The 12,342-nt window shown below is 44.9% G+C and overlaps 1 protein-coding gene across 1 annotated transcript in view; it reads left to right on the top strand.

The window, feature by feature from the left end:
* The window catches only part of SV2C (synaptic vesicle glycoprotein 2C), a 208,532-nt gene that overhangs the window by 190,710 nt on the left and 5,480 nt on the right, over nt 1–12,342 (top strand). Inside the window, exons 11-12 of the mRNA XM_072794651.1 lie at nt 315–518; nt 991–1,150. Of these exons, the coding sequence (XP_072650752.1) occupies nt 315–518; nt 991–1,150 (364 nt within the window). The remainder of the gene's footprint in view (nt 1–314; nt 519–990; nt 1,151–12,342) is intronic.

Below are 12,342 nucleotides of genomic sequence, written 5' to 3'. Positions count from 1 at the left end.
TAATGATAGTACTTATGTAACATGATAATTAGAACAAAGTAACATTATAAAGGACTAAGCAAGTAATATAATTAGCACTGGCCAAACATAAGAAATCAGAAGATAACTGGACTCTTTATTCCTTTATTCAACAAAGGTATCCTTCATTCAGCTACTGTGTAATGTGAGGTTCTAGACTAGCCCCGGTGCTTGGGCCAGGCCCTGAAGTCCTCAAGGAGCTTACAACACCGTGATTCTTTCCTGAATTCTTGACAAGCTTTCTTATACTGGTGCACAACCATAACGAGCTTGATGAATGGTCTTTGTGTCCACAGATTTTGAGCCATATAAATTCATTGATAGCGAATTTCAAAACTGCTCATTTTATCACAACAAGACGGGATGCCAGATTACCTTTGATGATGACTATAGTGCCTATTGGATTTATTTTGTCAACTTCCTGGGGACATTGGCAGTGTTGCCAGGGAACATTGTGTCTGCTCTGCTGATGGACAGAATTGGGCGCTTAACGATGCTAGGTATGTACTTGGTTTCATGTAAAATAAAAGAGCTGCCCTTGCGATCTACGGGGAGCCTGGTTCCCACTGTACCCCCTACGCCTTCAGGGATTTGCATCCCGCAGAGATGAGGAGAAATCCCTTAAGACCTTTCATTAGGGCTAAGTTTTAATGAAAATTATGTCTAATTACATTTCGTTGAGCAGCTTCCATGAGTTAACAGACTGAAGAACTAATTATGTGTGACTAATGTATATTTTTCCACTTAAGTAGCTGAGTAATTGGTGATATGCATTTCATGCTTGCTGTGTTTAGAAGGCAGTCGGAGAGGCAAGCCTTTATACAGGTGAGCCGACCTGTACCTGAGCTTTTGGAGTCCAGGCCACAGCTTCCCCTTGGGATTCAGTTTTGCTGAGAGATGTCAAAGACCCAAGGATCATTCTCTACTAAGACGATGGGAAACATTGCAGCCTTTTGTCTCTTTCATTGGCAGGTGGCTCCATGGTGCTTTCGGGGATCAGCTGCTTCTTCCTGTGGCTAGGCAGCAGTGAATCCATGATGGTAGGCGTGCTGTGTCTGTATAACGGATTGACTATCTCGGCCTGGAACTCTCTTGATGTGGTCACTGTGGAGCTGTACCCCACAGACCGGAGGTATGTAGAAGTGGGCCTCTGGGAAGAGGCACTCTAAGCTTCATGCGACCACTGAAAACTCAGAAAAATAAGCCAAGCTGTCATTTCCAAAGAAAGTGAAAATCTAAAAAAATACCTGGGTTATGAGGTTGTAGTTTTCACTCATACCTTTTAAAAAGGAAGTGTCAGGGCAGATAGTTGCTAGCAGGAATAAGTAATAAGGCAGCAGAACTTGTGAAGGAATTTTATTGTGTTCATGACTTGGTTTGTTGGATAACAACATGAGCAACCTATTGAAGTCATGAGATGTAGGACATAAGAGCCTCTCTTGGACCACATTTTGAGCTGCTAATCAGTCCTCCGAGGGCTCTTACCTTCCTTTGCAAGTGTCTGCACAAGCTCTGTATTAAGCAACCACAGAGAAGTACCATATCTCTTGACCTTCCTGGTCTGTTGGAGGAAAACCCAACACATTTCCAGGTACAACAACAATAGCAAAGATTGCTATTAGAAGGAAATTCTGGGGGCACCTGGGTGGCTCAGTTGGTTAAGTGTCTGCTTTTATTTATTTTTTTTAAAGATTATTTATTTATTCATTCATGAGATACACACACACACAGAGGCAGAGACACAGGCAGAGGGAGAAGCAGGCTCCATGCAGGGAGCCCGACGTGGGACTCGATCCCGGGTCTCCATGATCACGCCCTGGGCCGCAGGCAGGTGCTAAACTGCTGAGCCACCGGGGATCCCTAAGTGTCTGCTTTTAGTTCGGACTATGATCCAGGGGTCCTGGGATTAAGCCCCGAGTCTGGCTCCCTGTACAGTGGGGAATCTGCTTCTCCCCATCCTTGCCCCTACCCCCAACTAATTTTCTCTCCCTTTCTCAAACTAAATAAATGAAATCTTAAAAAAAAGAAGAAGAAGAAAATTCTGCATTGGTCCCAAAGTGGAAACAAAAAAACTTTCCATCTTATATCAGAGAAAGGGCTAAAAGACAGTTTTTGGGTAGAGCTGGAGTAGCTGAATAATTAAAAGAATAGAAGCCCTGTTTTTCCATTTAACATGAGCAAAGACAAATGGCCTTTGCCTTCTTTTTTTCACATACGCTTTGTCACCATGGAAGTTCTCTCTGCTGGAGGATGGGGCCAGTATTTTCTGAACTTTGAAACAGAGGAGGGATTTTTCTAGGACTATGCAGAGACATATGGGATAATAATTTTCAACAACATCTATTACTGAGCTTATAGGAACATTATAGGAACTATATAACCTTCTCCTGTAGCAAATTGCAAACTCTTGTGTATGTCTGCTTATCACGTGTTCTACTAGACTTTCAGCAACCTCCTATTGAATGTTAAGGTTCCAAAAGGAACCATATATTCCACATACAGCATCTCCTTCATTCATTCAATAAACATTAGTTCTCTATTATGAGTGAGTTTCTGGTGTAGATGCTACAGGTCTTAGGATAAGAGTGCTGCCAGAAAAAAAAAAGAAACAAAGAAACAAAAAAAAACAAAGAAAAGATTAAGACTCTGCAGTATCCAGTGGGCATTCTTTTATCAAGCCCCCTTCCTGCAAACAGGGCCCAGATGTAGATTAAATTATACATTTAAAATAAACCCCTTAATGTTAAAGCAAGGCTATGGCATAGCTGGATGGATACCTTTTTGTTATACGTGTAAGGGTTTGATACTATTTTAGATGAATCAGCTGCTCATCCCTCTACCATAAGGGATGGAAGGATGAGTATTCTTCTATGGCAAAATCTAACTTAAAAAAACAACTTGGGAAGTTCCTCAGGTGAGAAACATGGACCTGCTGTGATTCTATTGTTGGAATTTTACTAAATTTGATGGTAAAGAACAGAAATTGCTACTTGTGTTTGCTACTTGTGGTTGTCTTTGAAGCAGAGAACTATGCATGTGCAGATTTTCATAGGAGATAGGGCTGTGCAAGAGCAAGTGGGGCGGGCAGTGAAGTCTGGAAGAGCTGCAGTGAAGCCTGAGTCCAAGGGAAGCAGTGAGGAAGGAGAGTGCCCTGACCTCCGACCTCCGCAGCCTCAGGAAGCTTGGCAAGAAGGCCGTTGGGGGCAGGGGGGGACGGGGGGGGGGGGGGGGGGGAAGGGTTGGGGGTGTGGCGACAGTGTCAGCTTCAGACACGTCCTGTCTGTCCTGGGAGCCAGCCTGCGGTAGTGCTCCTGACATGTTCAGTCATGGGAGCAGCAGAACGTGGGGGTGCCTTTCAGGTCACAGCAGCTGGGGCAGCCTTGTGGATGGCCACAACCTGTATTTTTACCACAGTCACACCCTTGTGTGTGGACATTCTCCTCCTTAGACAGATGTCATTAGATAGCCTGCAGGAAGGCAGTTTCTTCAGTGATGGGGAGGTAACTTGTCCTCCAGGGCAGCACTGCCAGGGCCTTGGTGAATAACCCAGCACCACCTACGGTGTTTCAGGCTAAAACTTCCTCTCCCATCTCTTCCATGTTCCTGCAGGGGTGCAAGGACCACATAACGGGGTCTCCATGGATCTCTGGCTCAGCTCATAGAGGAAAACCCCAATGGTTCCGAGTGCAAGCATCCTATGGCCTCTTTTTCCATGAAAGCAGGATAGAATACATCCTGACAAGAATTCTGACTAGAGGCTGTGATACTTTGTATTAAAACTTTAGCATTGCCAACTCCTTGCCCAGTTTCTAGAATCTGTCCTTAATGATCAGAATAAGACACTCTGATTCCAGGCCCTGAGCCAAAAAAAAGTAGCTTCTGGAGCCATTTAACAGGCAATTCCTATCAGAATCTCCATCAGGGATACCACGGTAGCTCAGTTGGAGTGGAGTGTCCAAGTCTTGATCTGGGCTCAGGTCTTGATCTCAAGGTGGTGAGCTCAAGCCCCACACTGCGTTCCATGCTGGGCATGGAGTCTAGTTAAAAATAAAAATCAAAAATCCCAATCAAAATGACTCTATTTGGGGAACATGATATAAGGTATAGTCTAAGGGATGCCTGGGTGGCTCAGCTGTTGAATGTCTGCCTTAGATTCAGGTCGTGATCCCGGGGTCCTGGGATCGAGTCCCACATCGGGCTCCCCATAGGACACCTGCTTCTCCCTCTGCCTGTGTCTCTGCCTCTCTTTCTCTCTCTCTGTCTCTCTCTGTGTGTCTCTCATGAATAAATAAATAAAATCTTTTAAAAAGGGGGGGTATAGTCTAAGTGCTACAACAGCTACAACACCTGAATTCCACGTTTGTCAAGCACGTTATAGATTTTACTTTTTTTTTTTTTTTAGATTTTACTTTTAATGTTACTCCTTTGACTTTTACTAAGGGTTACATTTGCCTGTAGTGTGAAAACACCAGTAAGGACAGGATACCACTCATTACAGTGCACCCTTCCTTCTGTGCAGAGTCTGCTCTCCAACATGCAGGGAGCTCTAGCACCCCTTTCTGAGAAGTTGCTCTGTCTCTTCATTTCATGTGATAAAAATTGGTAATTCTTCACATTTCATTCTCTGTTATGCGAGGAAGAGGACTGTCTCTGCTAAATCTGCATGGTCCAGTTATTTGCTTTGTTCCTTCTCATTCTGATTTTCCCTCCTTTATTCCTACCTTATTAGTTTTGGGGTTTTTATAAGCTACCCTAAATCATTTCATAGAGAGGCAGGAAAATTCCAAACTAAAATTATACATATTTATGGAATAGCACTTTTCTGTGCCTAAAAAAAAAATGAAATAAAATGACAACCACAAGCTCTCTTTGTAATGGAAAGCCCTATTTTTCCCCCTCTGCACTCAATATTTTACTTCTGGCTACCAGATATGGGGAGTTTTCTTAATTTTCTATGATTCACAGCAAACACCAACGGGATGTCCTACAATCTAACTTAATTCTGACACCATCTACCTGGAGATAGTATCAGATCCCACAGGTTAAGGGCTCAGTTCCCACAAGTTCTCATGACCCCTTCCTTGGGTTTGATCATTTGACTGGCTCACAGAACTCAAGGGAACATTGACTTACATTTACCGATTTTTTTATAAAAAGATGCAACTGAGGAAGAGCCAGATGGAAGAGATGTATCGGGTGAGGTATGAGGGAAGGGTGAGGAGCTTCCATGCTTCTCCGGCTATGTTACCTTACCAACACTTCCAGCGTTGGCCACTCTGGAAGCTCAACATCTTGTCATTCAAGACTTTTTATAGCCCACCCAGCCCACCCCTCCCACTGCTTCCCAGGTCCGACCCTCTAATCACTTGCTCCTGAAAGATCTACCCTCTTCTGAGGCTTTCTAGGGGCCCCACTCTAAGTTACCTCATTCACATAAATTCAGGCAGGATGAGATGGGTGCATGATAAATAACTGGAGGCATGCCTATCACGTTTTAGGAGCTAGGAACCTGGATAGAGACCACATATATTTCTTAGATCATACCTCTCCATGGTCTAAGTGTCACTGTAATTCTTTTATCCTCAAAATCTCAGCACCAAAGGTAAGCCTAACATAATTGCCTGATGACATTTCAGCTTTTCTCCCAGGTTAGAAAGATCATGGGCAGGTATGTCACGTGATAATTTGAGAGACATAGAAGGCAGTAGAAGGACCCTCACAAACACACATTTTTGCAGAGTCCTTATAAGATGCAATTTGTTTGTGGAGATGTAAGGGAATCCATTTTTTGGAATAGAAGCTTAGGGAAACGTTTTTAGTATGTTCTTTAATACTCTCTCACACCAAGTGTGTGGTATCTTTTCCAACACTGATCAATTCTCCAATTCTCACACCACGTGGAGTTGGTATCAAATCCGACAAGTTAAAGGGCTCAGCCCCACAAAACCACCCCTATTTCATATGCGAGCTGCAAAGAGGGTGTCCAGCCACCTATCCAGGTTCCTAGAACTCACACTTCTGCCCAGCCAACTACAAATTTGTGAATTTCCACAACTCCGAGCAGGTTTGATAAGTGACTAGATAAAGAAGTATATAGGTTAAGGTGCAGAGGACTCCCAAGTGCATGAGCCTCCGTTTCCATGGAGTCAGTTAGGGCATACCACCCCCCTCCTAATGTGTGAATGTATTCATTGGTCTGGAAGCTCTCCAGATTTATGGAAGTTTCATTATATTGGCTTGATTGAAGCCTTCATTAATGATAACTGAATTTTATCTCCAGCATCTCTCCTCTCCCTAGAAGTTGAGAGAGGGGTGGGGAGGTGAAAATTTCAACTCTCTATTCACATGGCTGGCTATTACTAGAGACCAGCCCCCATCCAGAAGTTATCTAGCAGCCCTTCAAATTAAAACAGATGATATGTAGTTTTCTGTTATTTTGCAAAAAAGCTAAGCTTTTAGAGCATCTGGGTGGCTCAGTGGGTTGAGGATCTGCCTTCGGCTCAGGTCATGATCTCAGGACCTAGGATCCTAAACTCCTAAGTCCTGGGTATTAGGATGGTAAGAGGTAGTAGGTCAGAGCAGACACAAAGGTAACTTTGATCTTCATGGAAATCCATTGGAGTGTTTGGGGCAGAGTAGCGACATAATCTCATGTATATTTAAAAGGAGAATTGGCTTCTTTGTTTAAAATATACTACAGATGATCTGAAGTGGAATCAGGGAGACCCATTAGGAGTGCACTGCAACAATCGTGGCCGGTGGACATGGTAAGAATGGTTAGATTCCACAAATATGTCGAAGACCAACAGGCATTGCTAAAATATCAGATGTGAGTATGAGGAGTAGGCGCATGGGGAGATACTCAGGATGACTTCAGGGTTTCTGACCAGAGCCTGTGAAAGCCTGGGATTGCTGTTGCTGTAGGGACGATTAAGGAAGGAGAAAGTTAAGGAGAAAGAATCAGGAGCTCAATTTTGTTCCTGTTAAGTCTGAGATGCTATGATATATCCAGATGGAGATGTCAATTAGGCAGTTGCACATATGAGACCAGAGTTCAGGGAAGAGGCCTAGGTAGGAGGTAAAAATTTGAGCCCTTTAAGTGTCTAGATGAAATTTAAAGTCATGATGTGAGATGACGCCATCAAAGGACGAGGTCTAGGTAGAGAAGAGGGGAGTTCTGAGGACTCAATCTAGAGACACGAGAGAATCCAGAGGTCCAGCTGATGGGAGAAATCAGGAAGGGAGACTGAACAGGAGCTTGGCGTGAGCTGTTGGCACTTCTGTGTCCTCATGGCTCAGTGGACACTTTTACCCCTGCTTCGTGGAGCTCAGAGCAAGGAGCTCCCACCTTATAAACGATGAAACGCAAGCTGTCCCTGACCCAGCAGACCTATCTCCTGGGTAATTCGTCCAGCAATGTGCTCCGGCCTTTCTCTAGCCACTGGCCGCCTCCTTTCTTCCACCTTTACACATACACAGTTTTCGGCGACCTCAGAAAGCATTTGAAAGTAAACCCCTGATTGTTCCCACCTGCTATTTATTCCCTGCTCATCCTGGGCAGCTGCTGTTGTCACCAGCACTGTGGGATGGCCCTTTACCTCCAAGAGCTAAACCCAAGCATATGCCCAGTTAACCAACCTAAGCCCCTCCCCCTGAGGACTGTTCCTGTTTACACAGAGGAGTTCCCCCATTCATTCCCCATGCTCGATCCTGAAGGTCTTTATTCTTGGATCTCTTACTGACCAGCTGTGTGGCCTCAGTGAGACCACTCAGCATAACTATGCCTCATTTGTTTGAGATACAAAATGAGGACATGCTCCATCTGTGGTTATGAATATAAAGACCTCACTTCATTTTTTTTTGAAGGTTTTGAGATGAAGTATTCTTTCATGCAACTATCTTTTCTAACCAATCTACATTCTGTGTCCCTTCATTCTACCTTATTTTTCTTTATAGACCTTGTCACCATATTATATGTGTCTATGTTTTATGTGACCCGAGTCTTTTTGGCCATTCAGGCAATGTCAGACCTTTTGTGTCTCTGGCAGCTAGGAGTGAAGTATGAGGGGCTGGGAAGTACATGTATCCTTCCCCCACCGCCTCTCTCCTAGGTGGCGTATTACAATGGCAGCAGATCCAACCAAATGTGCAGATGGGCACAGAAACAGTCAGACAGCCTGCTCTTGACTCCAGGGAAGTCCATCTCCCTCCCCTTGCATACTAACAGGCCCTTATTGGAAAGAGCTATGGGAACATCATGATACACTGAGAGGAGGACCATCAGATTTGGGCTACTCACCTTGAAGTGTTGGGGTGTAGGACCAGTGGACTCTAGAATCTAGAGTTTCAGCCAAGGATACCATTCCACCAGTTTAAAGTTGCTGGCTTGGAGGGTGCTTCTTCATCCATGGAGCTAAGGGAAGAACATTCCTTCCAATCAGCTGCACATCAACTGTTCATATCATCAATGAAAAACTATCTCTTTGTTCATTAACAAACTTTTCTCATGCAGATTTCTAAAATGATGTGTAAAGTCCTAAATAACTATCTCTGGCCTGTTGGTTCCTGATTAACATGTTTTACAGTCTAGAGTATAGAACAACTTCTTTGTGTATCGAAGTAGTTCTACTTTTTTTTTTTTTTTTTTTTTAGATTTTATTTATTTATTCATGATAGACATAGAGAGAGAGAGGCGGAGACACAGGCAGAGGGAGAAGCAGGCTCCATGCAGGGAGCCTGACACGGGACTCGATCCTGGGATTCCAGGATCGCGCCCTGGACCAAAGGCAGACACCAAACCACTGGGCCACCCAGGGATCCCCAGTAGTTCTACTTTTTAAAAAAAGATTTTATTTATTCAAGAGACAGTGAGCAAGAGAGAGAGCACATGAGCGGGGGCAGAGGCAGAGGGAGAAGCAGGCTCCCCGCTGAGCAGGGAGCCTGATGCAGGGTTCAATCCCAGGACCCCAATCGTGACCTGAGCCAGAGGCAGGCACTTAACCAACTGAGCCACCCAGGCGCCCGTATACCAAAGTACTTTTAAAGTAATTACCACTTGGACCATATGATGATAGCATGTTAAGGTGTGTGTTTGTTTAGCATCTGTCACCCACCATGTGAGCTCCTTCAGGGCAGAACTTTGTTTTCCTTATTTATTATGTAGCTCTAGGTGAATGGGAGGAGGGTAAGATTTAATTTTTTAAATTGAGCTAGTTCTGGGCTATAGTTTTCCTTCTCGTGTGGGATCTAGCACCACACCCTCCCTCTGCCATCTAGGTAAGCTGGTTAAGCCTGTTGTGAGTGGGGGGCATTCCTCTCCCCTCCTCTCTGGCTCCCTCTGCACCCCTTTCCACTTGAGCCATCCAGAGCCTGTGACCTCCCAGTGCATCAGCTGCCAGCAACCCTTGGCCACAGAGCACTGCCTACTGAAAACCCTCCTCCTCCTTCATCGCCTCTCTCCATCAGTAGTTGGGAGGAGACCTGGCACTGCCAGAAAAAAAGCAGGTTACTTAGGTCAGTCCTAAAGGACTGACCTAAGTAACCTGGACCTAGCCTTTCTGGACCTTGGTTTTCTCATTTGAAAAATGGTGGTGAGGGATGCCTGGGTGGCTCAGCAGTCAAGCATCTGCCTTCGGTTCAGGTCGGGATCCCAGGGTCCTGAGATCGAGTCCTGCATCGGGCTCCCTGCAGTAAGCCTACTTCTCCCTCTGCCTGTGTCTCTGCCTCTCTCTGTCTCGTGAATAAATAAATAAATAAAATCTTTTTTAAAAAACAGAGGTGAGTCAGGCTCTGTGCCGAGGATTTAGGTCACCTCAGTGACAATATCTAATCGTCACTCCAAGCCTACAAGAGTAAGGAGCCTTACTCTGTTTTCTAGAGAGGAAAACGAGGCACAGAGAGGGAAAGTAACTTGCCCTGGGTCACTGAGACTCAAACCGGCTCTGTGACTCTGCAGTGCTGCTCCCAGCACAGACACACCTGCCCCTCTTCTAGCAGGTCTGGGGTGGAGCTCTGGGAATTGGCTCCTAGGAAGCTCAGCTGGTAATTGGGATATACAGTTGTGCTCAGGAATCCTGGCCTTACATGAACTCCAAGTTGCCTCCCAGTGCTTGCTTTTGTAGCATTATCTACTCTGACCCAGGCACTCAACCTACTTCTACCTAGCTTCATCAGATACAGGGTAAGCCACAAAGACTTCCGTCGTCATTGCCTGACCATGACTATTTGCATAGTGACAGCACAAGCAATAGGAAGACCCTGGATGGGGATGGGGATGGGGATGGGAGGGGGATGGAGGGCTGCTTTGGGCCCAGGGATCCTCTTGGCTCACAAACCATAGGTTGTCCTTCTCCACTTGTATGTAAGGCAAGCCCTGCTTGCAGTGGTATAGGATGCCATCTTCCCGAGTTAAGGAGGACACATACTACTTACTTGGACAAAGCAAACTTTCTCTTTCCTTGAAGATCAGAAAGCAATTGGATTCAGTTTTTTCCAGCTTACGAATATGAAATTGTACCTCTGAGAAAGCACGATGATAGACGGACATCAGTAAACACACATGACCTGACTGATGCCCCTGAGGATGCCCTTGATAGAAATCTACCTCCAACGTATTTTGAAGATGTCAGGAAATTCCTTAGTTCCTTCTGCAAGTGTCCGTGTGTCCATGCGCCCATCCTGAGGGTGGTCATGAATGAACAGAAAGACTCCACAGTCTTGCCCTAACAATTAGGCTGAATCCAGACAGAAGAGCCTGGTGTTTCCTGATGAACAATCCAAATGAAGGAGATCTTACGTAGGACAGTGTTCACTGCAATACCTCATGTCTCCCCTGTTTGGAGAGCCCCTAATTATCCAAGGGTATGGTCACAGAAATAATGGCCATATGCCTCATCATTTTGTCTTAAAACATGAACATGGGATGGTCTTATTAATGATTGGGGGGAAGCAGAAGCAAAATTGTATGAATCCTGTGGTTTGTAATAATAGGGATGTGACTAGAAGCACACTAAAAGGAATTCAGAAATGAAAACCATTTTTTGGAGGGGTGGAGTGGATGTTTGCTTTTGTAAGTTCCTTTGGCATGTGATAGTAAATTCAAATCAATTAAAAATGCAGTTATCTCTGGAAGGATCCAGGGTTCTCAGCCCTGGATACACCTTAGATTAACACAAGGCTTCAAAAAAAAAAAAAAATACCAATGCTTGGGCTCCAGCAGAGCAATAAAGTCAGAATTTCTGTGAGTGTGGCCCTGGGCATCAGTATTGCCACCCCACTGTGTTATAGAAGTTCCCCGGGTGATAGTGGGCACCAGACTTGAGCAGCCCTGGGTGAGGCTATGGTCATGCATGTCCATGTACCCTAGTTCAGCCACATTGCTCTTCAGACCCCACACTGAAACAGCTGCATGAGCAAGTGGGACACTTGTTTGAGGACTGGGGTTAAGCGGTCATTTGGCACTCAAGAGGCCTTTGTGGGAGTGTCTAAGACACACTGAGTAGGGTACCATGGAGATAACTTAGATATGAGGATGTTTTGAGAGTCAGAGAGCACCTTTGTCCACATCCCATCCTTCACCTGGAGAGCTGAACTGCTTCCAGATGAACTCTGTTCTCATCCACCCCCTCTGACAAGCCTTTCTTCAGTTCCCCCATGCCCAACCTAAGATCCCCTCCACCCCCTTCTCTCCTGTAGGACCCTGTGGCTATATATATTAAATTCTTAGCAAGCTGTACTCTCATGATCTTTTTGCATCTGTCTTAATGCAAAAGGGGACTTTATCTTACTCATTTTGGGCTCCCTGGTGCCTAGGGTAGAGCTTGGCACATCATGCTTAATGAATGATTATTAAATGAATACATGCATAGAAGAATGCATAGATTAGAACTATATTAAGAACCATTTTGCTTCTTAGATTAATATTCAGTGGGTTTCTAGTGCTCTCAGCACTGTAGCCCAGTAGCTCAGATGGATTCAGTGGTGAAATAGCTTTTTTACATAAGTCTGGGAAACTTGCCATCATTTGTAATGCTGTTTCCATGAGAAAAAAATGAAATTCATTTTGTGCTTTAAAGAGCCAGCTTCTGGATGAATCCCTAGATCACGATGCACAGTAGCCCCCCCTTATCTGAGGTTTCCCTTTATACAGTTTTGGTGATTCATGTCACCTCAGGTCTGGAGGCAGCTGAGCCTCCTGACACAGCGCCAGAAGGTCAGTAGTAGCCTGACAGCATGTCACAGCACCTGCGTCACTCACCTCATGTCATCTCCTCGTATAGGCACCTCCTCATCTCACGTCATCATGGGAAGAATGAGTGAGTACAG

The sequence above is a fragment of the Canis lupus genome, chromosome 2, assembly GCF_048164855.1.
Source record: "Canis lupus baileyi chromosome 2, mCanLup2.hap1, whole genome shotgun sequence".
Classification (NCBI taxonomy): domain Eukaryota; kingdom Metazoa; phylum Chordata; class Mammalia; order Carnivora; family Canidae; genus Canis; species Canis lupus.
The sequence above is the reverse complement of the archived record's forward strand: the minus strand, read 5'-3'. Positions and strand labels throughout refer to the sequence as shown.